Source organism: Phyllostomus hastatus, unplaced genomic scaffold (genome assembly GCF_019186645.2).
Source record: "Phyllostomus hastatus isolate PE091 unplaced genomic scaffold, TTU_PhHast_1.1 phas_contig_495, whole genome shotgun sequence".
In the NCBI taxonomy this organism is placed as follows: domain Eukaryota; kingdom Metazoa; phylum Chordata; class Mammalia; order Chiroptera; family Phyllostomidae; genus Phyllostomus; species Phyllostomus hastatus.
Window position 1 is genome coordinate 6,076,881 of NW_025333895.1, and position 26,555 is coordinate 6,103,435.

General features: G+C 55.5%; 1 protein-coding gene across 4 annotated transcripts in view; it reads left to right on the forward strand.

The window, feature by feature from the left end:
• Nucleotides 1–4,957: 4,957 nt before the first annotated feature.
• FUBP3 (far upstream element binding protein 3) overlaps nt 4,958–26,555 on the forward strand; it is a 45,988-nt gene continuing 24,390 nt past the window's right edge. For 3 of the 4 annotated variants that reach the window (XM_045846361.1, XM_045846363.1, XM_045846362.1), the window contains exons 1-2: nt 4,958–5,117; nt 16,019–16,124. In XM_045846361.1, coding sequence (XP_045702317.1) covers nt 5,034–5,117; nt 16,019–16,124 — 190 coding nt within the window. In that variant the 5' untranslated portion in view covers nt 4,958–5,033. Of the gene's footprint in view, nt 5,118–16,018; nt 16,125–26,555 lie in introns of those variants that run through there. The other variant, XM_045846364.1, reaches the window with a different exon arrangement.

The following is a 26,555-nucleotide window of genomic DNA, read 5'->3' on the forward strand; positions in this document are numbered from 1 at the left end:
CAAATGGTGAAAATGGTAGTTTTTATGACTTTATATATATAACCACAGTATACAATTTAATTTTAACATTTATTTTTAAAATTTTAACTCATTAGATTTCAAAACATAAAATTCCATCAGCAAGGATGAGGAATAACAAACAAGAAGTCACCTCCAGCTGGGGGAAGGGTGCCCCACTTTGGAGACATTGTCCACCCTGGAAACCGTAGAAAGCAATTGGCTTCTCTGGCAAAACTGATGAGACATATTCCCTACCCCCCACCCTGAGCCCCCGCCCCCCACCCCACCCACACTGGAAACTTCACAGCCCCGCCCCCACTCCGGGAACTCATCCTTGAGAAAGTCTCCCACAAGGACACAAGGAGACAAGCTCAAGCAGGTTTGCTGTAACATCCTCTGTAACAGGAAACAGCAGAAACAATCTAAATGGTTACCCACAGGAGAAAGCACACATACTTTCTGGTTTGTTCAGATAGTGGAATGATGGAATGAAAGTAAGCGAAATATAGCTACATCCGTGAACTTAGATAAACCTCAAAAATATACTCGGGGCCAAAAAAAGAGGCCAGATTACAGAAGGATACATAGACCTTGATACCATTTACATCCTGTTTTAAAGCACTTGATTTTTACACACACGAGGGCAACCATTAAAAAAGAAATACAAAAGACTATAGCCACAAAGCCAATAGGCAAATTAAAAGGCAGTACTAAACAATTTTTCAAATAATCCAAAATAAGGTAGAAAAGGGAAACAGGTGACAAAAAACAGAGGGGACAAAGAGTAAACAAACACTAAATTGGTAGCCCTAAGTCACACCAAATCAATAATTACATTCAATGCAACTGATCTAAACGTGCCAATGAAAAGGCAGAGATTGTTAGATTGGATTTTTAAAAGATTCATAGTTCAAACCTTCAAACAACAAAAACGCAAACAAGCAAGCTCTCTAGGCCCAGATGACTTCACTAGCAAATTCTATAAAACATGTCAGTAAGTAACAAGACCAACTGCACATAAACTCTTCCAGAAAATAGAAGAGAAGGTAATACCTACCAATTGTCTTGTGAGGCCAGTGTTACCCTGATACCAAGCCAGACAAATATATTACATGTAAAGAAAACTATAGACCAATATTCCTCATAAATGCAAAAACACTCAACAAAATATTAGCAAGTCGTATCCAGCAAAAAGTACACGATGCAACAAAGGGGACAGACACCGTGATTCAGTAGGTTTATCATGAGAAAGAAAAGTTGATTCAGCATTTAAAAATCAGCCCATGTAATTCACCACATGAACAGACCAAAAACATTTTAAACCTTATCCTATCTCTAATATGGAAAAGCATTTGACCAGATCCAGCATTCATTCATGGTAACGATTCTCAGCTAATTAGGAACAGAAGGGGCATTCCTTAACTTGATGCAGGGTGTCTACAAAAAATGCACAGCTAATGCCATGCACAACGGTAAAAGACTGAATGCCACCCGCCTGAGGTCAGGGGTATTTCAAGGATGTCCACGCTCACCACGCCAACCTGATACTGTACTGGAGGCCCAGCTAGGCAACGGGCAAGGGAAAGCGGTCACAGACATGCACATGGGAAAGGAAGAAATAAAACCATCCAACCTGCAGATGACACGATTGCCAACATAAAAACATCTCAAGAAGCCCTGGCTGGTGCAGCTCAGTGGATTGAGCACGGGCTGCGAACCAAAGCATCGCAGGTTCGATTCCCAGTCAGGGCACATGCCTGGGTTGCAGGCCACAGCCCACAGCAACCGCACATTGATGTTTCTCTCTCTCTCTCTCTCTCTCTCTCTCTCTCTCTCCCTCTCCCTTCCCTCTCTAAAAATAAATAAATAAAATCTTAAAACAAAACATCTCAAGAAATCTACCCTCCCAACACCTTTAGAAGTAAAGAGTTTAACAAAGTTTAAGGATAAAAGTTTAATGTAAAAAATAAATTTCTATATACCAGTAATGAACAAAAGCAGATAATCAAATTTTAAAAGCATACCATTTACAATAGCACACACACACACACAAAAACATGAAAAATTTAGGTCTACATCTAACAAAATATATTCAGGATCTTGATCCTGAAAACTACAAAACACTGGTGAAAGAAATCAAAGTAATCCAAAATAAATATAGAGACATGTACTGTTAACCGAGTGGAAGGCTTGCTGTTGCTAAGATAGGAATCTTCCCCAGACTGATCTGCAGATGCAACACCACCTCTGTGAGATTATTTTGTAGATATCAACAAGCCATGGTTCTGCTCAGATAAGGGAGCTTAAATAGCCACAACAATTTTGATGAAGAGTAAACTTGGAGGACTCACGCTACCTCCTTGTAAGATTCACCGTAGAGCTACAGCGATCAAGACAGCAGGGTGCTGGAGAAAAGACAGGTGCACATGTGTCGATGGCAGGCGCAGAAGTAGACCCGCACCTGTGTGGCTCATCTTTTGACCAAAGTACAAGGCAATTCCATGGAGAAAGTCTCATCCTTTTACAGTTAGTGTGAAACAAATGAACATCCTCATGAAAATAAAATGAGTTTGACCCATACTACACACCTTAGGCAAAAGTTAACTCTTAATGAATCACAGACCTAAATATAAAACCTAAAACAATAAAACTCCTAGAAGAAAATGGGAGATGATCTTTGTGACCTTGAACTAGGCAGTTCTTTTATTGGATGAAACACCAAAAGTATGGTCTACGAGAGAGTAAACTGGGTTCCATCAAACCTTAAAACTTTTGCTTTTCAAAATACTGGAAAGCTATAGACTGAAAGAAGATTTTTGCAAATCGTGGATCTTATCAAAGGTATCCAGAGCATACAAAGACCCCTCCGCATTTGCTAGATGCTAAATGTTTGCATCCACTGAAACCCAGGCGTTGAGATCCGAATGCCCGGTGGTGTTAGGTGAGTCCTGTGGAGGGTGATTAGGTCATGAGGGCAGAGTTCTCACGAACAGGATGAGGGCCAACGAAACGCCAGGCACTGTCCTAGGTGCTGGTGACAGCTAGGTGCTGGTGATGGCCCCTGTCTCAGCAGAGGTTTTATTCCAGCGGAACAGACAGAGAGTAAACAAATAATTACACAGGGATTTAAAAGCAGTTGTGATACACATGAAGATAATGAAGTCCAGGGTGTTAGTAGAACATATAACAGCGGACTTGAAAGAGTCTGCCATGGTCTTCCTCTTCTGTTCCCCCAGAAATAAGTAAGTTGCCCAAAGTTGGTCAATGAATAAGAGAGGGACCTTGTCTTCTTCCTTTGGTATTCTGTGGTCTTTGGACCAAACTTGAATGTACTTTGTATTACAGCCAATAGCTCTGTTTTCACTATTTATGCTCAGAGAGAGAAACAGCTGAAATGTGATGAATAAACATATCTGAGGTTTTGAAAAATATTCAAAACACAAATTATCACTGAAAATCTGGGTCAGTGAAACCTTCCCTGTCCTGGAAGGCTGATGTCACACCCTTGATTTTTACAGGCATAGCCAAGTTAAAACACTGAACACGGACAGGTGGGTTGGCAGGTGTCATCTCCGCCTTATGATAGCACGGTGACAGCCACACAGCCCACTCTGTGCTTTCCTATGTGGGCTGAGACATTTCTGTCAGAAAGTGATCTTCAATATTGCCATTTTGCCAAATCCTTTCCTTTTCCCTTAGCTAGGAATTATCCTAATGTGGCATTATTGAATTCAAAGTCAGTTTCCTATGCACCTACTATGTGTCGAACTATAAGGATACAGGTTGGGGGGTGGGGGATCAGGATGTATGTGGAAGAAATTCAGTCTAGTGGTGAAGTCATGAAAAACGAAGAGCTGCTCTTGACTATCGGGCAGTTATTCTTCACCCCTTTCTCCCCCCAAAACCCAAAGCTCTCCTACCGTGCTGACCCAAGGGACCAAGAGAAGTCACGCAGGGTTTTACTTCGTTCTTTCCCTTTCCTCCAGCTTCTCTGCCTTCCCAACCTCAAGTCGGGCATAAAATGCTGGACAGCACGACTGCCCACTGAAACCCAACTCCTTGGCGTCACCCCTGCCTCCAACAAGGTGTGTCCAGAAGCCCCTAAGCCTTGGTTCTTTCCTGGGTGCTTTGTGAGCTCATTTCTAAGAGCCACCTCAAAGGCTCAAGTGTGTAGTGACACTAAGATTCCTTCCCTTGCTTTGAAATGTCTGTACCCAGTCACTACCGTTTCTTAAAAAGGTAAGCATTCCAAGAAGCCCTCTTGCAATACGGTCGGTCTTGACTTAGCAGGCACGGAAGCAAAGGTGGTCCCCAGGGGTGATTCCTGCTTCCTGGGAGTCCCAGGGGAAGGACTGTAAGAGGATGCCAAGCTGGATTTCCAGTGGGAGCGTCCTTCCTGAGCTGTGTCGCTAGGCAACCCCAGGTGTGACGTTAGCCCATCCTCAAGCAAACTGGTTACGGTGCAAGAACTCGGCCCAGGGACTCCGTGCCACCATGGGGCACTGATTTTGGGGGGTGTTGTCCGTTGCCCCCCAGCCTCCCTTTGGGTCCTCATGGCGCCATTTCAAAGCGCTCCGTCCCAATCTTCCAAACCAATGGCCATTTCTGGGCGGGTCGCCTGGGTCAGACTCTCGGGGAACCCGCACGGCTCGGGTGCTGTCTTTTGGGAGAGCCACGTCACTCTTCTCTCAGTTTCCAAAAAGCCGACAGCCGGACACCTCGGGCCACATTCGAGCTTCAAGAGCCCGTCACGGCCGCACCATCGACCAACCAGGACCCAATCACGTCTGGGATGGGCGGGGCCGCAACCTGTACCTCGAGACCCGACGGCGGCCTCCCGCGTCGGCCCCGCCCCCCACTTCCGGCCGGACCGCGGTCACGTGTTCTGACTCGCCCAGCAGACGCGGCTCCTCTCGCGTCCACTGTCCCGTCTTCCCTTCCGCCGGAAGTGGGGCGACTTTCCTTTTCCGGCTACGGGTCCCCAAACGGAGGGGGAGGCCGGACGGGGCAGCGGAGCGGCGGCGGGGGCGGTAATGGCGGAGCTGGTGCAGGGGCAGAGCGCTCCGGTGGGGATGAAGGCCGAGGGCTTCGTGGACGCCTTGCACCGGGTCCGGCAGGTACGGGCGTGGCCGGCTGGCGGGAGCACGGGAGCCCGAGGCGGGGCCGGGCCGAGCCCGGTGGGGAGGAGGGGGTCCGGCCTGGGGTCTGGAGGGAGCTCGTGCTGACGCCCCAACCGGGTTTGGCGGTTCCTGGGGGCTCTTGCAGCCGGGGTGGAGCCGAGAGATGAGGCGCCTCCGCGAGGCCCAGGCCCAGCCTGTCGGGCGGGTCTCCCAGGTGCATGCAGCTGCTGGGACAGGGTTTGCCCGGGAAGCCTGGCCCCATCGCTTGTGGCCAGAGCTGGACCTTCAGGGCAGCCAGCGAGGGTGGGGTTCTGAGGTTCGCGAGAGGAGGTGACAGGGGAGCTCACGGGGAGGATCCGGGTATAGACAGGAGGCGGCTGTCTGAGGCCCAGCAGCTCCGTAAAACTTGGAAAACATAGTCTTCGGACTTTCTGTATTTCGAGGGTGGAGTGGAAAGGTTTGAGGGTTTTTAGTTTTGAGGGTCTTCTTGGAGAGGCGAGAGAGGAAAATGTTAAGGAGTTGTGGGTGGTCCGTAAGACGCAGAGATTCCTTATGGGCAAGAGTTTTGCAGGGAGAATGTGATACAGACTCATTCCAGCAGTGAAAATTTACCATCCGACAATGTCGTGCATTTTGTCAGACTTAAATAAACTGACTTTTAAGAGTTCACAAGTTTCCTTGGAGAATGAACACGGGGCCTGCCATATGGGACCTCGGACACGGTGCTTTGACCAGAGCACGTCCCTGAGCTGTGTGTAAAGCTCACGGGCGAGCCAGCTGGGCCACTGCGGCTCCTGCCAGGGTCTGGTGTCCAGCATCTCCTCCTGTTTAAGTGTAGGCGTACTAACCGATGTTTTCAAAGTTGGGCTGTAACTAATTACTGCTTGATTCCTAACAGAGAGCCACAGGACTGTGGTAGAAGATCCACTCGGTCACGAGAAGACACGGTCTTTTCCATCTCTTTCCAGTATTCCAGGGGCGGGAACCCTACCTGTTTCCCAGACACTGGCTTTCCATTTTAACACTGACGCTCCTGTAGACATTATGTTGGATCCCAGAACTTTCCAAACCTGTGGTTCCACCTAAACTTTTATCCGGTGACTTGTTGCTTACTGCCCAGGCACCAGCCAGTACAGTAGTGAGTGTCCACCTTCCTTAGACTCCAGAGCCAGCCGGTGCTGTCATGGATGAACATGCCATCCAGCTCCCCTCCAGTGCCCTGCTTGCCGGCGTGTCACACTGCTCTCCTCTGCTCTGCAGGGTCCTGAACCTTGTTTCTCACTGGCTACTAATATGTAATGGCTTTCACTCTGTGCCGATGTGTGACAGTCACCTTGTCGGCCTTCTGTGCCCAGGAAGAAGTATAGTCACTGCCCTAAAGAGCGCAGAGCCTCAGCTGGCCGGAGGCCTGTAGTTGAACGTAAAATGAATTTTGAACCATTGAGAAGATTTTCTGCTTCTCTTGAGCCAGTGGTTGAGCTCATGTTCTTGGACAACCTGCTCGAGAGGGAGGGAGACCCTCTGGTAAATGCTGACCTAATGTGGATTGTGGAAGCAGTGGTGTTTGCTACTAGCAGAGAAAACTTCATTGGAAATGTTCCCAGCTCTGAAATGCACCATTGACTGGAGCGGTAATAAGCCCAATGGAGACACTGCTGTGAGTGTATTGCTTCTGAATGTTAACTGCTGGAGGTCGATACTATCTCCAAGGATTTGATGGCCTTTAAAAACTAAAGCAAACAAACAGGTTTGTGGGTAATTTTAGGTTTCTTTATAGATATGCATTGGGCAAGAACACAGCGGTAGAAATCTGAAACATTGCATGCTTACAGCCAAACTTGCCCGAGAGGATCTTGTGTCATTCAGGCATCTGGATGACGGTGGTTCTGTACCTCTCCACTGTAGACACAGCATGTTGCAGAGATGTGGTTTTTCCCCAACAGTATCTGGAAGTAAAAGACTGTGTTTATGGAAATGACTGCAAAGCTCCCTCCCTCCTCCGGGCCCTCATAAACACCAGCAGCAGTCCAGAAGGCCCTAGTAAGTGTGCCGAGGAGCAGGACGCTCTCCGGCGCTCAGTTTATCTAGGAGATCGTAGTAGCATCTGAGTTGACCCTGCTGGGATTTGAACCTGCAGGTTCCCGTATGTCTGGTGTTTGGAGTCCAGCACCTATCCACGCAGCTTCCCTCCTGGCATCTGGAAGCCTCCTTCTGTATATATAGCCTTTGAACTTTTTCCAACAGAGGGAACCAATTGTTGCTGTTGGTGCTTGGCACAGCGGCCAGTCCAGCCACCCCGGAGGGAAGTACGGAAGTGTAGAAATGCGATCTGATTCGGTGCCATCGATGAGTATCCCATACTGCTGGGCATTAACCAACCCTCGCGTCAGTGCTGCGGTCGTGGGCGGGTTCGCAGTAGCAAAGGGCCGTTTCTTCGGCCTGTTCGGAGAGGGCGGCATCCTAACGAGAGTGGGAGGTGGACTCAGAGCCGGAGTGGGTCGTCCTGTTCTGTGGCTTCGCTGCACCTCTGCCCTGACTGTCTGTCTGCGTTATAAGGGGACCTCATGGAGATTACAGGTGAACAGATAAAAACGTTTGATTTAGTTTTCCAAGCATCCCAAAATGTGTCCAGAAAGCCCGCCGCTGGTGGTTTAGTAGCATCCGTCATCAGGGGCACGCACATTTGCACGCGAACAGGACAGTGCGGCACCGCAGTGTGTTACGGGTTCCCAGCAGCCTTCCCTAAACCGGACCCGCTGTCTGCCGGCCACCAGCTACTCGGAAGAGATTCTCGGGCCAAACTGCTGCTGTTTTCTTGGGACTTCTGATTTAGTACCTCTGTTTTGCTTAACTCCGCAGTATTCCAGCCCCATAATGCCCCATTACGTTGGTTCTGCACCCAAGCGGTCGTGGTCAAGGCCCTGTAGACTCAATAGAAAGTCACGTTCAAACCTGTTTTTTACCAGCACTTATTTTGAAAAAATACTGTGTAGCAAGGGTCCTCAGAAGCTCCGCAGTACTCCAGGAAATGCCTCCCGGGGCTGCTGCCCCACGCCGAGCCCGGGCGGTGGGCGGTTTGGCACGAGCGCTGCACACGGGCGGCAGCTTCCGTGTGAGAGCATGCGCATCCGCCATCGGAAGGAGAACCCTGTGTTCTTCGGCCACCGGGTGCCCCCTGGGAGACACTGCCTGTGCTCGTGTAGCGTGCGGTGTTTCTGGTGCAGAGAGCCAGGGGTGCTGACGGCTCGGTCGCTGTGAGTTACACTCCCCCAAGGCCGGTGGTTGGGTAGCTCAGGCCGTCTGACTGGGCACGCGGTCCTGCGTGTACCTTCGTGTTAGCGTCCTCGGACACGTGAAGAGAGCCGCTGTCTGCGGGAACCCCGGGACCCGGGAGGTGCCCTGCAGGGAGCAAGGCCTTGCGGCAGGGTCCCAGCGGTGCGGCGGGGTCTCCCGTTTGAACGGCAGTGCTGACTGCGGCTTTCGGGTGTTGAAGGCAGACACTGCACGAACCGTGTCTGTGCCTCAGACTCCTCTGTGCTCTCGGAATCGGGTGTGTGTCGTCAGAGCTTGGTCTCCCCTGAGGTCCCATTGTGCGTCGGTAGAAGTTTGTATACAGCAGGGTTCTCGAAGGGGGGCCCGCACGGTGCTGCCACTGAGTAACCGGCAGGAGTTCACGTGCAGATGGAGATTTCTAGCTTCTCCGGGAAAGATCCGGCCGCACTGCCCCTGTAGTTTGCAGCGGCGGCGGTCGACAGGAGCCGGGTGGGCTCAGCCCCTTTGCCGGGGCTGCGTCTCTGGTTGCCTTCCTCCCCCCCTTGACTCATGTTCGCGTGCCCATTGGGATGCCTGGCCAGTGGCCTTTTCTCCTCATCCTTTTTCACGTTATGAGCCCATCACCACTGGTTTTCATTTGCAATTGATAATGGAAAAAACTCAGGGTGGAGAGTTGGGCAGTCTGAATCTGCAAGCAGCTACGTGACCTTGGAGTAAGCTAGTCTTCCCCAACATTCGATCTGCCAGCTTTTAATACTCATGTCCCCACGGAAGGGGCTCGTGGATAGATAAGTTAGGGGACTCCGGGTGAAGTCAAGGTGAATGGGCCTCTTTCCTGCGAGACTTCTCGTTGCCTGGCCCACGCTCTCATGCACCGAGGCCCACAGCGGTTGGGAAGGGCGTTGGAAGCGTCTTCCCTCGTGCTCTCTTTCCACAAAGCCACATCCCGTTCGGTGCGTCAGACTCGGGGAAGTGTGGAGCTGGGTAATCTGAGGGGTCCCTGCAAGCCCACCGATACTCAGAGCTTGCATCTAGCTGAATTTGAAAAAAGAAACTTTTGGCCACATTACTTTGGCTCTTCCGTTCTATGTTATACAGCAGGTCCTCAAAAAAGGTCTTTTCATTCCGTGTTTTGTTACAATGATGAGATGCCATAGGAACTTGACTCTTATTTCTGTCGATTAGCGTGCGGTAAAATTTGTTTCTTTATATGTTGTTTCGGCACAGTTCCAAGAACCCTTGGATGACGTCGCGTGAGGGCCGTGCTGTGTGGGGCGTCTGTCCAGACTGCCCTCTGCCCAGCTTTCCTCTGCGGCCCCTCACGCTGAAGAGCCATCCCTCTTGCAAGTGTTCTGTGTTTTCAGTTTTGTTATTAAGACACTTGGGAAAGAATAGGATTTCTTTCGGAGGCACGCCCTGGCCTTGCATCCTGATACCAGATGATAACGAATCACCTGGAGACGGAGCAGTGTTAGTGGGAGCAGTGATCTGAGTCCGATTACCTGCCGTTGTGTGAGCGTCCGCCGCATCCGGGGCTTCTTGCTGGGTGTGGAGACAGTGCAAAGATGAGTAAGACACGTTTGCAGCTGGTTTCTCCTACTGGGGACTGAATTCTCACAACCACCAGGTGCAGTATTGAGGACAAGGGTTACACTTCCGTTCTGTACTTGAAAAATAAGCCAAAGGGAGATGAAGCAGTTTTCTCAGAGGCACGCAAATGGTGCATGTGTAGTCCTTGCACCGTGTCCTCTGCATTTTACGGAGGACGTGGCTCCCTTGCAGAGGCAGCTGGTAGTCTTCCATTTCGGCGAGACGCCAGCAGAGTCTGTGAACAAAGCAGGGAAGTCCTGCTGGTGGAGGCGGACGGGACGAAGGGGACAGACAGGTCATCTGTAGGGCCTGCGGTGGGGGAGTCCCGGCCGGAACAGCGTTTCAGCTTACAGCCTCTGCCGCTCAGCTTGGCGTCCCGCACGCAGACCGGCTTCTCCGTGCGGCCACTGGAAGCTTAGCACGTGCTTAACGGGCACCTTCTGTGTGCCGGGCACTTCGCCGTGCGTCAGGGAAGCTGTTCTTGAACTTCTTTTACAACACGGACCTTTTAAAGACTCTTGAAAACGTTGAACCTTTCCCCAGCAACGTTGAATGGTTCTGTATATAAATTCGAGAGGTTCCGAAGCTGAGCCCTGGCGCTCCCAGTTAAGGAATCTTTGTCCCTGGGGTGCCGAGGCGATTGAGACAGGGCTGCTCCTCAGAGCGCTCCGTGGAGTGAGGAACAGGATGACCGACACCTTCCTTGGGGAGCACTTAGTGCCTCCCGGATGCGGGTGGTGTGAGGTCGTAGGAAGAGCTACTGCGAAGAGCTGCTATCTTTTTTGACGGGCATGCAGAGTTCCTCGCTTCGGCTAATGCCGGGAAATAGGGCAGGATCCGTGGGGGGCCCATCCCTCACGGTAACCGTGGCGACCGTGGGTTGAGCCGGGGTTATACTCAGTGCCAGGCAACTTTCAGGTGTGTTCCCTCGTTTGATGGCCACGCAGTTCCAGGGGCCCATGCAGTGAAGTGGTTTTTAAGAGTTTGGGTTCAAGCCCTGGCTGGCGTAGCTCAGTGGATTGAGCTTGGGCTGCGAACCAAAGTGTCGCAGGTTCGATTCCCAGTCAGGGTACATGCCTGGGTTGCAGGCCATAACCCCCAGCAACCGCACATTGATGTTTCTCTCTCTCTCTCTTTCTCTCTCCCTTCCCTCTCTAAAAATAAATAAATAAATAAATTTAAAAAAAAAAGAGATTGGGTTCAGACTACAGGAGTTCAAGTCCTGGTTCTACCATTACCAGCTGAGTCACCGACGAGTCATCCGCCTTCCTTAAGCCTCAGTTTCCTGGTGTAAAAGGGAGATCTTGAGGGTAGGGGTAATTTTTTTTAAAGTAGTAGCTAATGCTAGAGGTCAGGAGGTGGGGCGGGGCAGGTCCTAAGGGGGCCCGAGGCAGGCTTGGGGGGCAGGCGGGGGGCGGGGCGGTGATGTTGCATTTCTCACCTGGGCGCTCTGGCTCAGGCGTGCTGGTCTGTGGAGCCGCACGCGTGTCCAGGCGCTCTTCTGTTACTCTTCAGTTAAGGGTTGGAGCAGCAGACACCTCTGGCTTCTTACCACGTGCCTGGCATCGTCTGGGTGCTCTGTGTGGTCCCCTTGGTGTCCCCTTGGCTGTGGCTGCAGGAGGCTCCCAAGGCCGCTGCGGGGATCACATGAGGGCGCAGTCGGGGTCTCAGGGAGAGTACGGTAGGCGGGGTGTACTGCCTGGTCGAGGTAGCTGGCCAGACAGTGGGGTGCAGGACTGGGACTTGCCCCCCATGCGCCGGGACTCCAGACCCTGCCCTCCGGGGCCTCCCTCAGCCATAGTGAGGCTGCTCTGGCCACGCCCAGTCCCGCCTGTGCGTTCTCTGGGGCCCGGGCAAGGCCAATCGGGGGAACTGCAGAGCAGGGGTTCCGGGGAGGCAGGTCGGGCTCCTGCTCCCCGGGCGGCGTGAGTGTTCGCCTCTATGCGCTGGGTGCACGAGGATCAGCAGCAGCTCTATTCATAGCGTGGGTGCGGTGCGCGGATGGCTCGGTGGCACCCGACGGCCTTGCCTGCTTCCAGGCAGTGGAACGTTCCGTGGGCGTGCCGTTGTGCGAGTGTGCACAGCCTCCTCTTTGGGTCTGCGGGGTGAACTACAGCCTGTCGTCAGAGGTCACCTGAGAGGGTGCTCTGGGCATAGTTAATTGCCATATAGCTCATCTCTCACTGCGCTCAAAGCAGCACAGGCAGTGAGAGAGCCCATTCTCTTCCCCCACCTACCCCCGAAAAGGGGGAAAGCAGCCAAAGTGGTAGAAAAATTAGTAGCACAGCCCCCTTAAGGTCATACTTTCATTTATTTAAAATCATTTTTTAATTTATTGATTTTAGAGATAGAGAGGAAAGGAGGGGGAGAAACATTGATTTGTTGTTCCACTTACGGATTTATTGGCTGATTCTTGTATGTTCCTTGACCAGGGATCGAACCTGTGACCTTGGCGTTCGGGATGATGCTCTAAACAGCTTGAGCTACCTGGCCAGGGCTCAGGGTCATGCTTTCAGATGACTGGAGCGGCCTTGGTTTTGTCGGAATATTCTGGCTTCAGTGTCCTGTGCCATTCACTGAGAATGTACCCTACTTCCCTTGAGCAGCTGCTGTTCAGAATGGTTAGTCATGATGTGTGGCGTGCTGTGAATCACCAGGTTTTACATCCTCGAGAAGTGAAGTCCGTTAAGGAAAGCGTTAGGTGGAGGGAAGGGAGGTCCTTGGTGCTGTGGTGACAGACCTGGGTCCGGCAGGCCTGGGCTGGGACACCATTTGTGGCCACTTACGAGATGTGTGACTTTGGACAAGGCCACTCAGGTTCTCTGAGCCTCACTTTTCCTTATCTTAAAAGTGGGAAGAATAATGCCAGCCTCCTAGAGAATCATCATAAGGAGTAAATGAGATACCGTGTTTAAAATGCCAGCAGTCGCCCTGGCCCGTGTGGCTCAGTTGGTGGGGAGCATTGGCCCATGACCAAAAGGTTGTGGGTTCGATTCCCAGTCAGGGCACATACTGTGGGTTGTGGGTGGTTCCTGGTCAGGGTGCGTGCGGGAGGCAACCAGTTGATGCTTCTCTCATATCAACGTTTCCTTCTCTCCCTAAAAAGCAATGAAAAAATGACCTCAGGCGAGGAAAATAAATAAATAAATACTAAATCTCCTAGCAGAGTGCCTAGCACATAGTAAACACTCACTGAATTTTTCAACTGGTGATTTTAGTACACAGTGTCATTTCTTGGAATTAGTTTACATTTGTATAAAGAGAGGAATACATTTTTTTTTATGGTGTATTGTAATGGAGAATGTAGTATCAGTGTAAATTATGGCACAGTTGTGTAGCATTGATGTTGAACTTGGAGCTGACACTTAGCCGGCCAGGGTTTAAATGCAGCCTGTTGCCTGCAGAGCTGCACCCCTTCCCCACTGCTGGAAATTTCCCGAGTTGCAGATTCTGAAGCGAGCATGATTTAAGAACAAGTCTGAAAGCTTTGGTCCCGTCCTGGAAGGACGCTTACTGATACAATCAACGCTAGGAGCAGGAAGCTATTGTAACACCTTCAGCATGTGGGCTCTGGGGGAAGACAAGGAGGGCCACGGCCTCAGGAGTAACATTCTAGCTTTGTTGGCAGGAAGGCAAAAGATCTGGAAGCCAAGAGGCATCGTGGGAGGGGAGCTGGGAGGGGCCTGCAGCCTGAGGCCCTGTCTTTGGGGGTTCCGTCACATGCGCACTGTCAGGGGGCTCCGCCGGCAGTCATGCCCTTTCCTCTGTGTCTCGGGGTCGCCGTCTCTGTCCTCCTGAGTAGGTTGTGGTGCGCCCTTAAAACCAGCGAGGCCGGTGATCTCGGGAACCCTCACGCCCGCCAGTCAGTGCACTGCTGCTCGGTCTACCAGGGCCGACACCAGGGCCTCCCCTTCTTCACCTGCCTGCTTCCCCAGCCGAGTCCTTGCTTCTGCGCCTTCAGCGAGTAGCCAGCCTCTGCCGGCTCACCCGAAACAAGCGCGGGGAGCAGGGCTGCACGCGGGTGGGGGGGTGGCGTTGGGCAAGATGTGCGCAGCACTTTGTTTACGAGCAGATGACCCCTTGCCCTGAGAGACTTACCTGGATGTGGGAGGTGGGGGTTTTCACCAGTAGTCTAGCTTAGTATTGTAAGTGTTTACCTAAAATCGTGTTTTTAAGCAAGTAGCTGTCTAGGCCACCACCGTCTCTAGCTTAGACAGGGATCGGCAAACTTTTTCTTTAAAAGTCCAAGTAGTGAATCTGTGTGCGCACGTGTATGGCTTCGCACACACTGTACGGTCCTCGATGATCACGAAGGGGCGCGGCGCCCCGGTCGGGCTTTCCTTAGGGAGGCAGGCGGTTCTCCAGGCGCCGCTGGCTCACCCCTGGGCTGGAGTGGCTCTCTGTGGGCGGTCCTGCTCTGGCCCCCGTTTGCCTGGTCCGAGGAGACCTCCAAAAACAGGTCAGCACCCCGCTCCCTTAGGAGGTCTTGTAGCTGGTCAGACCCCCCTTCCTGTAAACTCCAGGCCCCTTTCCGTGACCTGGAGAGCCCGTGTGAACAGGCCCTTGCCCCCCCTCCCCTTTGGAACACGTCCATTCCCTCCACTCCGGCGATGTTAACCCCCCCTCTGTCAGCCCCCCGCTGCGGAGCCTGCTCCTGCCGCGGGGCCTGCGCACAGACCCTTCCTCCTGCGCGGGCAGCTCTCCTCGCGTTCTGCACAGCCCGCTCCTGCTGCGCGCTCAGGGCCCCGGTCGCCGCGGAGCGGCCCGCCCCGATCGCCCCGCTCAGAGCGGCTCTCCTGGCCCACTCTGCGTGTCCCCGTCTCCTGTCACTGGCGTCATGCTTGCTGCCGGCTGAAACGGTCACTCTGTCGTGTGTCTGTGCCTCCCCAGCGGCCACCAACTCCAGAGTCGGGGCCTGGTTCCTCTCGCTCGCTGCAGTGGCCTGGCGCCTGGAACAGCCCGGCACACGGTGGGCGACCAGCGTTTCCTGAGTGAACCGCCTGGTTTCACAGCCCGGGCCCTGGGGACGTGCCCTCGGTGTGCACAGCTCTCCTCTTCTCAAAGCCTGGGGAGCAGGTGGTGTCACACCCAGAGGGTTGTGAGTGGAGACGAGAGGGACTCGCCCCACGTCTCAGAGCCAGTAAAAGGAGGGACAAGGCCCCACCCGAGGGTACCTGGTGTTTAAATCTTGCCGTGGGTTTTCAGGATTATCTCTGGCTGTTTGTGTAAGGTAATTTATTCTTGTGTTGGTCCCAGAAGGTGTCAGACTTTTGGGAAGATAGGGACAAACTCAGAACTGCCATGAAAACGTTGCTTTTGATTAAATCAGAGTGTCGATTTATACGAAGGTCATTTAATTTTCCAGTGAGCACATGGCAGGTAAGTAAGGAGTTCTACATAGCGTTTGTTTCTGGCGGGAAATTTTCCGTAGCTGTGCTCTGTTTTTAATTGACAGTAAACGTGAAAAGTGGGGGTCTCTCAGAGAGGCTCCCCCTCGCTCCAGGGCAGCGCTGCGGCCGCACAGCCCGGGTAGGCGGTCCTCGGCCCCCCACTGTGCAGGCACTGCCGGCGAGGAGCCAGGAGCGGCTTAGCGTGTCGTGTCTCTGCAGATGGCAGCGCCACTGTCGTAGACCTTGGAATTAGTAGGATGGATACAGCCCTACAGAGCTGTCACCTTGGAGCAAACACAGCCTTTTCAATATTGTTGGGGAATTTGGTTTTTAAAGCAATCCTGGGGTAAAAACCTTCTGAGCTGTTTTTTGTAATGTCAGCCTGCTGTTTTTCTTCAAATGCAGTGTACCTGCATTTTAAGTGATGGCTTAAAAATACTGATTTGCTGGTAAAAGACCCATTTTTGGAACTGTTCTATTTCTAGAGACACATTAAGACCCAAAGAGAATGCCGACCCCGGCCTGGCCGGCCAGCCACGGGGGTTGGGGCGAAGGGGGGCAGTGGCCCTCTGAGGGGGCTCGCGTCTCTCCCCCTGGCGGAGCCCTGACTTGTTCCTGAATGTTGCAATCTGCTTCTCTCTGTAGATTGCTGCTAAAATTGACTCACTTCCTCACTTGAACAATTCCGCACCTCTAGTGGACCCCTCCGTGTACGGGTACGGAGTGCAGAAACGGCCCCTGGATGACGGAGGTAAGTTGTCACACGTGGCTTTGCCCTTCCCGGGGGCCGCGAGCCGGCCGGCTGAGCGGGGTGCGTCGGCCGCTCCTGAACAGGACCCCCGCGTCCGTCTGAGGGGGTGGCTGAGGGGGTGTTCAGGCTGGTGTCTCTCAGCGGTCCTCCTGCACTTGAGTTCTTACTTGCCTTGCTAATAATACAGGGGTCTTTGTAGCGGGCTCTCCGCCTTTGAGCATCAGCTGGGAAGTAATCGGACGGTTTGCTGGATGCAGCGCTCCGTCTTTCCGGGCCACTGTAGGCGCCGGAGCTCCTACTTCTCTCCGAAGAACGGCTGCGTTCTGGTGCATGGCTCGGAGCTTACACACGGGAACCGGTGGTGGCCTCTCTGCGGTCCGTCTGCCGGTTTTCCACCATCCCCACTGACGACAGGGTCTTGCTAGAAACACCCATTTGCTTCCATTCATGTATCCACTCATTCACCGTTTCGTTGGTTTATTTACACACTCCATCCCTCGCCAGATGGAAAGCCAGTAAGAAGTGCCTGTCACCAGCACCCTGGCAGAGTGTCCATTACATGTGTTTCTGCAGAGAACTTGCGCTTCCCTTATCCTACCTTGTCTCCCACGAGTTGTGAGAGGGACCGCGAAATGCGCCGGATGGCACTCGAATATTCACGGGGTAGGCGGGCCGGAGTCCCATCGACCTGTGTGGGCGTCCAGCCGCCAGGCCCCACCGTGAACCTGTGCGCGTGTGTCCGTGATGTTTTGTTTTTTTGTTTTTACTGAGTTTATTGGGGCGACACTGGCTGCGGTATATTATTATGTGAAAAAAATCCAGGTGTACAAAAGTATGTATTCTGTAATCTCCTTTTCCAAAAGAAGTGCATGTTTTTATATACATGGAAAAAAATGTAACCTTTCATGACTAATTCCTCGGGTCCGCTTGGGGCTCCGAAAGAGGAGCGTGCCATGACTTTCAGGCGTGGGAACCATTTTGGAGTAATTGTGTAGATTCACACTGTGATGACCTGAAGGTTTAGCGTTTGGGTGTGAACACTCCTGTCTGTGTAAAGAAACAGTTCACGTCTCAGGTCGCACGCACAAACGTCTGCCCCAGGCTGTCGGAACCGGACGGCCACCCGGACGGCGGCTCCCAGACGGCGCCCGCAGTCCCCGCGGGCTTGTCTGGCGGGAGCGGCGCCTAGACCGCGTGTGATTGAGGGCGTTATCTGCGCACCTGCCTTCCGGAGGGGCCTTTACCTTCCTAGGGCAGTTACGCTTCTGTCCCTCCTGTTAGTCATCAGGAGAAAAGAAGAGCTGTATTTTCTGGCTCCGAGCACTTACCTTGTTAATGGACAGAGTCTCTCCGGCCCGCGGTTTCCAGAAATCGAGATCAATACGTTTCACAACTCCCAGCCGCGTTTTGTCGAGGGGTATGGGACGCTGCACACGGTGCATGCTGTTCCCTGCGCCCTCCGCGTGGGCACAGCCGAATATTTGCAGATGAGGCCGCCAGCATTCTGCAGGCTCTTTTCTCCCGTTAATCCTCTGCATGGCCATTTGAGAGAAATCAGCAAAAGGTTCTGAACTTATTAATAAAGAGACCTAGGGGGCTAGCAGCTGTAGCCAGCATCTCACCATTAAGTCCAGAGTCTCACTTGAACCTTCAGTTCATTATCATATTTTGTACTTTTACCTTTTTGAGAACCACGAGTGGTTTGTTTGTTTGTTTGTTTGTTTGTTTGTTTGTTTTGCATGGCTGTCTTTTGGGGACTGTGTCCTTACAATCAGAAAATGAACACGGTTCCTCTTCCCTTCTCCTAAGTGGTAAGCCTGCTTACAGTGGGAAGGAACTGAGCGAGAGCCTCTCCACAGCAGGCTAGGTCTCGTGGCCGCCTCGGGTGCCAGCGCCCTCGGACGTCCCTCGGGCGTTTCACATTCTGCGCTACAGTTTGGTGAAGTTAATCCCCTTTTTTTGAGTGCTGCTTAAATTACACAAATGGTTTCTCCCCAGGTCGGTCTCTCCTGGAGAGTGTGAGACTTGCTGCTGGGCCCCGGACCTGGGCAGCGGGGCCGGCCACACCTCCCCTGTCGGCTGCCGTCTGGCCGATCCGGCCCGGGCCGGGCCAGTCTGTCCTCCCGAGTCAAGTCGGACACAAGTGAACAGACCCTGTCCAGGACCGTGTCCGAGTTTGCCGGGCAGCCCTTTCGGGGCCGCAGCCTTGCTGTTTGTGGGGTGAAAGTTCAGAAATGCGGACTTTCTGGCTTTCCTGTGACCCTGGGTTCTTTAACCTTTCGGAGGTTAAAGTTCAGTCCCCTAGAAGTTTTTGGAGGTGTTACTTAGGTCTGTTTAAAAGTACTTCCACTCTTACGGCGACCAGAAGGAACTTTAATGTGGGGTTTATGGGGGATGTTGAGATAATCAACCAGGCACGTGACTGGGAGGCTAGAACAAGTGCTGGGCGGTAGAACTGGGAAGGAGCGGCTCCCGACCAGGAGGGGGTCTGTCTGGGGTGTGTTCCCCAGGCGGATGGTTTGGAGAGGCTTGTCATCAGGCTGCTGGTTCCGGAGCCCGCCTGGGGCCCAACAGGAGTGGGTGGGGCTCAGCCTCCGGAGCCGCCAGGGCACCCTGCCCTCCGGCTCTGGGCCACGTGACTGCGGCTCCCAGCACCTGCACGGTCGGCACCCACGCTTTCTAACAGTCTTCGAGAGGTTAGAACCTCCAGTTCCGGAATCTCCCTGCTGGCCTGGGGCGTGGCGCCTTATATCCAGTCCTTAATCCGTGCCGCGGCTGGAGCCGGTCCTACCGGTTCTATTCTTCCGCTCTGAGACCCGCTGCGGGTTCCAGGAGCCAGGGAGGTCCAGCCCGGCCTGGCGTCAGCCACCTGCCCTCTGCCCTCACTGCCCTGTCCGGCACCCCACGGCCGCCTAGTCCTCTGCGTCTTCTCCTTGCTCTTCCAGAAGCATGTCCCCCACGCCAGCTCCTCACCTGGCTGATTCCCACTCGGCCCGTAGGCCTCGGCATTGACCGAGAAGGCTTCCTCCTGGAGACCTGTCCTCACGCTCCTCTTTGACCTTCCTCAGAGCCTCCCGCAGGCGCCGCCCACCTCTTCATCTTCTTCTTCATCACCCGCCCTCCTCTCCCTTCCCCTCCTCTCTTCTCCACACGCGCGGTCCCCGGGGAGTAGCCACGCTCTGCCCGGAGCTTCTGAAGACCTGGCTCGCCTGCGCCCTGGGGCAGATGGCAGGGCTCGCGGTGTCTGTCCCGGCCAGGTCCCGCGTGCCTGGCCATGGAGCTGTTCCCCTTCCCTCCCCCCTCACAGAGTGGGGGGCTAAATGCTGGGTGCGCTCGCTGGTCTGCCTTTCTGTGCCCTCTGACTCAGGTTTGCACGGTTTCCTGAAAAAGAAGCTTCAGATTCAGGAGAAGAGCATCAGCCAAGCGGCTCAGCCTGTGACTTTCGGAACCTAAATCAGGCGTCTGCAGGCTTCTCCGTGAACGGCCGCGCGGGAGCTATTCAGCAGGCCTTCGGGTCTCGGGGCCTCTGTGCCGCCTGCCCCGCCCTGCCGGGGGCGCCGACAGCCAGCCGCGCGGACTCGGATGCGAGCAAACCGGCGGGGCCGTGCTCCGGCGAGCCCTCGTTCGCAGCAGCGGGCAGCTGGCCCTCGGCCCGGTGCTCCAGCCCCCGATCTCCCGTTAGCCTTGGCGGGGGGGCGGGGTCATGAGAGCAGGATCTCTGCCGTCAGCGAGGGAGGCGTGCAGAGGGGCCCCCACCCCAGCTTTCCGTGAACGGATGCCCTGTCTCCGGTCCCGCCCTGACCGCCGTGGCCATCCAAGCGCACGGGCGGCTTCTGATGCTCAGCCTAGGGCTGGCTCGCGGGTGGGAACGCCCGCTGCTCCCTGTCCCCTTCGCGGGGCCGAGGGCCGTGAGCGCACCCTCTCCGGCCCCGCTCGGCCCCAGGCCGTGGGGTCTGGTAACTGTGGCCTCTTGGGCTCCGGAGCACAGGGGAGCGGACCCCACTCTCCCTCCCCCTCCCTGTCAGAGGCGGCGCCGAACCTGAACTTGGGCGGACACGCACTGTTCCTGCCGCTGCTGGGGCGGGGCCGGGGGGTCAGCATGTGAGCGACTCTGAAAACATGCCTGCCTTCCAGTCCTGTCTGAAGGGGGGTTTGTGGGGTGCAGGGAGAGGAATTCTTGGGTGTACCGTCAGGTTAATTATTTACAGGAAAGTTGGGATAGAGCATTTCTGCAGTCCTGTCCAAGTTCTGTGTCAGCCCGCGTGGCGTAGGGCAGAGACGGGAGGTGGAGAAAGAGTGAGGAAGAAAGACTTTGCAAAACCCCAGACTTTCGAAGAGGGAGGAGGGGCGAGAGGCTCCTGTGCTGGGTGGTGGAGAGAGCCGGGCTTTCCGCTCCAGGGGCCCCGGGCCGCCCAGGCAGCAGCGGCCAGTCCTGGAGCCCCTGCTTGGGCCGGCCGGTGAGCAGGACGAATCCCGGAGGCAGGCGCTGAACTGGGGGGCGGGGCGGGGGGGGCAGTGGGGGGGGCTGCAGCTCAGCTCCTGCGAGTTGCGGGGAGGGGAGGGTGGCCTGGCAGGAAGCAGGCGAGGCAGACCCAGACCCAGACGGCGTCAGGCAGCCGTCTCCGCACTGGGGTGGGCGAGGACCTGGGTGGGCTCGGTGGGCACGTGCGGTGTGAGCAGCCCCGCCTAGCTGTTCAGGGCTGTGCGCCTGCCCCCAGCGGGGGCTCCCTGAGACGCGTGTCTGTGCTGCAGGCCTCGTGCCCCCTTCCCCTGCCCTCGTCACACGCTGCGTCCCCGGGGCTGGTCAGACCCCCCCACCCCTCGGAGGGGGTGAGCCCGGCGTCCGGGTGGGGAGTCCCAAGGTCGCAACGCGTGACAGTCTTGGCGAGAGATACTGTGGGGACAGGGTCCGACTCTGATGTCGTGCAGGTGACAGCTCGCGGCCGAGGCTCGTGGCGTCGCCCAGTTTAGGGCTGTAATTTGGAAGTGAGTGGTGGTCCTGTGGGCGCTCGTGAGCCCAGGGGCGAGCTGGAAAAGGAGGCGGGGTTTTCTCCCTGGCAGAGCGTGGTGTGACTGGTCAGTCACATCTGACGTTGACTCAGGCAGCGGAGGAAGAGGGGGCATTTCCCACCAGACGGCGGGGGGGGGGAGCCGCGGGGGGGCGAGCCCCGCGGCACCGGTCTCGCGATGGAGGTCAGCACCTGCGGTGGTGTTCACGACCTGTAGCCTGCGGGAGGGCTCAGGTGTCGGGTTCAAGGGGGCTCACAGTTTCTTCAAAGTGCTTTTAGCGCCCTGGCCGCGTAGCTCAGCTGCTTAGAGGGCCACCCCCGTGCCCCACGGTTGCAGGTCAGTCCCTGCCAAGGACACACAAAGGATCATCACCTGACACTAACTTGTCAGGGGGACAAGTCGGTGTTTCTCTCTCTCAAGGCAGTAAACGGCAAATTTGTTTTAAAGTCCTTCCAGAGTGTACGTGACCGAGGGCGGCTCTCCTCTCTGCCTGGCTGGGTGTCGGCATCACCCGAGGAGCTTTTCAAACACACCTGCTGGCACAGCCTCTCGGGCAAAGTTAGAAAACCACACACACACTTACCCTTCAGCCCGCGGTTCCACTCCTGGGCGTTGATTCTCATGGAAAGAAAACTTGTCTTCACACAAAACCTATCCACAAATTTTCATAACAGCTTTGTTCGTAAGAGCCCCGAACTGCAAACCACCCAGCTGTCCGACAGGTGTGGGGGACAGATGGGGCGGCCGTGCCGGGGCCACCACTCGGCAGCTGGGAAAGCACAGACTCCTGACGCGCACAGCACTGTCTTCCGGGGAGCTGTGTGCTGAGCGGGAAAACCAAGCCCCAAGTGGCTGCATGCGGAACAAGGGCATTTCTAGAACACTGTAAATGGAGACCGGGCTAGCGGTCGCCGGACAGCGTGGGCGGGGGGGGGGGGGGCGCTGTGGGTGAGCCGAGAGCTCTGCTGGAAGAAGCCCTGGCACCTGAACTCCTTACTGTTCGGCTGAGGAAGCCAGTGTGGAGAACTCGGCCGCTCGTCTGGCCAGGGGCAGGCACCTGGGGAATGCCAGAAGGAAGGCTTTGCACCCGGGTCTCATCTCCTAGGCCACGGTAGCGTACGCTCGAAAGTGTGGGTTCCGAAGTCTGGGAGGTCAGGGTTTGAGTCCCAGCTCTGCCGGTTAATTGTGTGACTTTGGGTAATTGCTCAACCGCTCTGAGTCCCTGTTTGCTCCTCTGTAAATGGAGATCACATCTACTTCATGAGGTTGTCATCAGGGTTATAACAATTATTTTCAGACTCTTTTATTCATTTATTTTTTTAGAGAGAGGGGAGGGAAGGAGGGGGAGAGAGAGAAACATCGACTGGTTGCCTCTCACACGCCCCGAACTAGGAACTTGGCCTGCAACCCAGGCATGTGCCCCGACTGGGAATCGAACCAGCGACCTTTCTTGGTTCATAGTGACTCAGTCCACTGAGCCATGCCAGCCAGGGCTTCAGACTTTTAAAACACTCCTTACTGTGTGAGAAATGGCTCATATTTCTATCAGAACTAGTTAGTGAACACATACTAAAACACATGTAACTGATATAAAATCTTTATGAAATATGCATGTTATTATAAATGGTACACTTTGCTTTATATTTCATTTTTTAAAATTTATCTACTTTTAGAGAGAGGGGAAGGGAGGGAAAAGGAGAGGGAGAGAAACATCAATGTGCAAGAGATACATCGATCGATTGCCTCTTGCAGGCCCCCAGCTGGGCACCTGGCCCACAACCCAGGCATGTGCCCTGACTGGGAATGGAACCGGCGGCTTTTCAGTTTGCAGGCTGGCACTCGGTGCACTGAGCCACACCAGCTAGGGCTTATATTTCATTCTTTAATAAAGCTGGTCGTGAGCCCCTAAATTAATTTCCTGACCACTGGATTAAATGGAAATAAGACATAGATGGTGCTGTAAATTAGCACCGTAGACTTACTCTTCCTCTTAAGTTTACTCTGCAGGCCCCGGGGTCAGGCCCTCGGGAGGCACTTGGCCCAGGGAGGGGTGCGGCTGGGGTCCTGGCGCCTCCACGTGCCCAGAGCCCAGGTCAGGACTCCGCCCCTCGAGGAGCTTCCTGCCTTCCCAGCCAGACTCCAGGCTTCTTGAGGGCAGCGAGAACCTGGCTCTCCATTTGACCCCCACACCTGGCACGGTGCCCGGCGCCTGGAAGGCGCGGTGGGTACAGAGTGCACGCGGGCACTCGCCGGTACCCCGCTCTGAGGGCAGCTTGCTGGACGGCGAGACGGGGCCGTAGGAGCAGCCCCTCCCTCCGGGGCTCCCGGAGGTAGGAGCAGCCCCTCCCTCCGGGGCTCCCGGAGGACGAGGCGGCCCCCTGCGGTGAGACGCCCAGACAGGCGCCTGGTGAAGCCAGGGGCGGTGGCGGGGGTGGTGGTGGCGGTCTTCCCCCGCAAGCGTGTCACACCGCAGGCGAGAGGGACGCTGTCGTGGCGGACTTGGATTTACTCTCCCTTGTAGAAAAGACTGATTTACAGAATTAGGAACAGATCACTGGCCCAGGGACTTGCAGTTGAACTTGGCGCATCGGAGTTTTGTGGCCCTGAGGCACGAGTTACTGCTCAGAGCACGGAACACAGGGAGCCTTTGTGTGGTCCGTGGGGGAGAAGCGGCTCAGACCCTCGGGGCGGCACGGAAACGGCCGCAGCTGACCGGCCGCAAGCGCAAGTGCGACAGGCCCCGCAGGGCTCGCGGCGGCCGCGGTCAGAGCCGGGGGGCCCTGGAGTCCGAGCCCGGGCGCTGGAGGGTCCCCTCCAAGACCTGAAGGGGACGGTCTGCGTTGTTTGTTTGCTCGGCCGGCTCCCCCGCCTGCCTCTGGTCTCCGCGCCTGCGCCGGGCCTGCGTGGCACCTGCGCTGTCTGTCGGGGCGTGAGGGTGCTTTTGTTCCGCTGGAGGGGGCGGGGCTCACTGTTACAGTGGGCGCCTGTTGTAAAGCCGGGTCTGCGCCCCAGCGATGCTGTGCTAGTGCTTCTTTAGGGGAAGGAGAAGGGAAGACGTTCTCCTTACTGGTGGGTAACAGTGGGTCCGGCCACCTTACATTTTTGTATTAAAAAATCATCATTGAAATTGGCAGCGTATTACTCTCCAGAAAGACTTTCTCATGTTGCGGTGTGAGTGTTTTCCACGGGAAGCTCGTTTTTCCACAGCCCAGGGGGCTTCCCATTGTGTGGTGTGCGAGAGAAGCGAGAAGTGCGTGTGCGTGTGCGCCTGCGTGTGCGTCCGCATGTGCTGGAACTGAGCAAAGGCACCATTAGGGGGAAGAGGACGGATTGTTCAGAACTTTTTTCTTGTTTGCAGTAAAATGATGGTCGTTAGCATGAACTTGAGCTTGACAGTGTTCCATGTGCCTCCCTCGTTGGACCCCTCTTCCTCGTGAAGACCGAGCAGAACCCCCGCCCGGCGCCCCTCGCCCCTCCGTGGGGTGGGACGTGAACCGCTGGCTGTGTGAGTGCCACCCGGCGCCCCTGGCCCGGCTGCTCTGTTCGCGTTTCGGCACCGAGTGGGGATGCTCCCGCGGGGGCGAGCGGGGGCGCGGCCGCTCGGCCTTGGGCTGCGCGCTGGCGCGGAGGGCGGCGGGCGCTTATTCTCGGCGGCCCGTCTGCCTGTGCAGGGTGGTGGCGTGCGCACTTTTATTTTCGGTTGCAGAGCCGTTGGCCGTCAGAAACGACCTGTGTGCGCGGCCCCTGTGACACGAACTTCGCCAACACAAAGGAATCTTTTCTGTGATGAGCACAGCATCTCAAATGGCTTTTGACAGGAGCCTTGTGACTTCTCCAGAACCTCATGGCATTCTTCACTGTAGCCTCGCCCTTTATGCTGTTTCTGCGGCTTTTCCGCCCGAAATAGCCGACAGCGGTCAGCCTCTTGACCAGTCTCAGCACACGGACGGCACAGCGGCCCAGGGCCAGGGCGGGCCTCAGCGCCCCGCTCGGGGGGCGGGCTCTGCCCCTCTGGGCTCGCCTCACGGCAGGGCATCGCCACTCCTCCGTCTTCAGTGGGTTCTCCCCCTCAGGGAAGGGTTCTGACAGCAAGCACAGAGCTGACCTCCACAGGGGTGGCTACCCAAACTCCTGGACTAGTCTGCCTCATGCCCACTGCCTTAGGGGTGGGCGGCCCTCTCTCGGCGTCCGGGGGCTGCGTGTGTGGCAGGAATTTCCTTCCCAAGCTGGTCATTGTCCAGTTTCCGCGTGGAGTGGGAGTCGTGAACACCACCTGTCCCAAGCGAGAGCCTTTGTCATATCCAAACTGGAAGTGCAAAAGGAAACATCTCAGAGTCGATGAGAAACAGTTCTCTCATTCCTGAGATGAGCAGGTCAGTAGCACGTGATGCCAGTGTTTTGGCTGCAGACCATTATCTTGCTGTTGACCCGGGAGGGCCCGGTGTTGACCCGGCAGCTTCGTTGACCCCGTGCTAGCGTCGTTTCTCCGGGTGCGTTCTCCTCCTTCCGAAACAGCCGGATCTGCCCCGTCCTGTCGTCCTTTTACGGCCAGTTCCCGCCCAGTCCGAGGAGGACAGGGTGCGGCGTAAGCAGGGGCAAGAGCCACTGGAACTGGATTTCAGGCGCCAGAGCAGGTCCCTCGGTCCCGGAGTTGGTGGCATCGACCGGCCCTTCCCCCTCTGCTCCCGTCTGCCCTGCGCACGCCCTTCCCCGAGTCACTGTCCGACGTTCCCGTTAGCGTATTGCAAGATTCACTCGGTTTCTCCTAACGCGTTTAGGAGTCACGCTTTTCCTCGTCTGCTGACTGTGTTTCCGGGGCTGCGATCGCCAGAGGACGAGCCCCACAGAGCTCTCTTTGCTGATGGCGGCGAAGGAGACGCACCTCCCAATGGCTGAACGAGGGACAGGAGCGGGAGGGGCTCTGTGGGGCCCCAGCGGCAGAGCCGGCTTTGCTCCGACGAGGCCGTTGGCACTGTTGTCCCCGTGAAGCGGCCTTGAAAGGCAGCTGCCCGTTCCGGTAGCTCACGTGGCTCTCAGACTGCAGTGGGGGGTCGGTGAGGGGGCCCAGGGAGGGGCAGGCCAGGGCCTCTCCTTGAAGGCCGTGCTGCTGGCAGGGCTGGGGGAACACACGGGCACGGTCTCGGTGGCTGCATCTGCCGTAGAGCAGCCCCTCGTGGTGCCCCCCAGCGAGGAGGTCAGGTCTGCTCGCTGGTCTCACAAAGGGGAGGAGGAGCCCTCAGTGTCTGTGCACCGAGCGCGGACCGGAGCAGGAGGGAGGCGGGCGGTGGGGGGATTGGGACGGCAGGATTTTCTCCCAGGCCCCTCAGCATGTGGACACACAGATCGATTTCTTATCCCGTGTTCAGCTGGACACGGGGTTGGCGACGGTGCTGATGGAGACGCTCCCTCCTGTTCCGTATC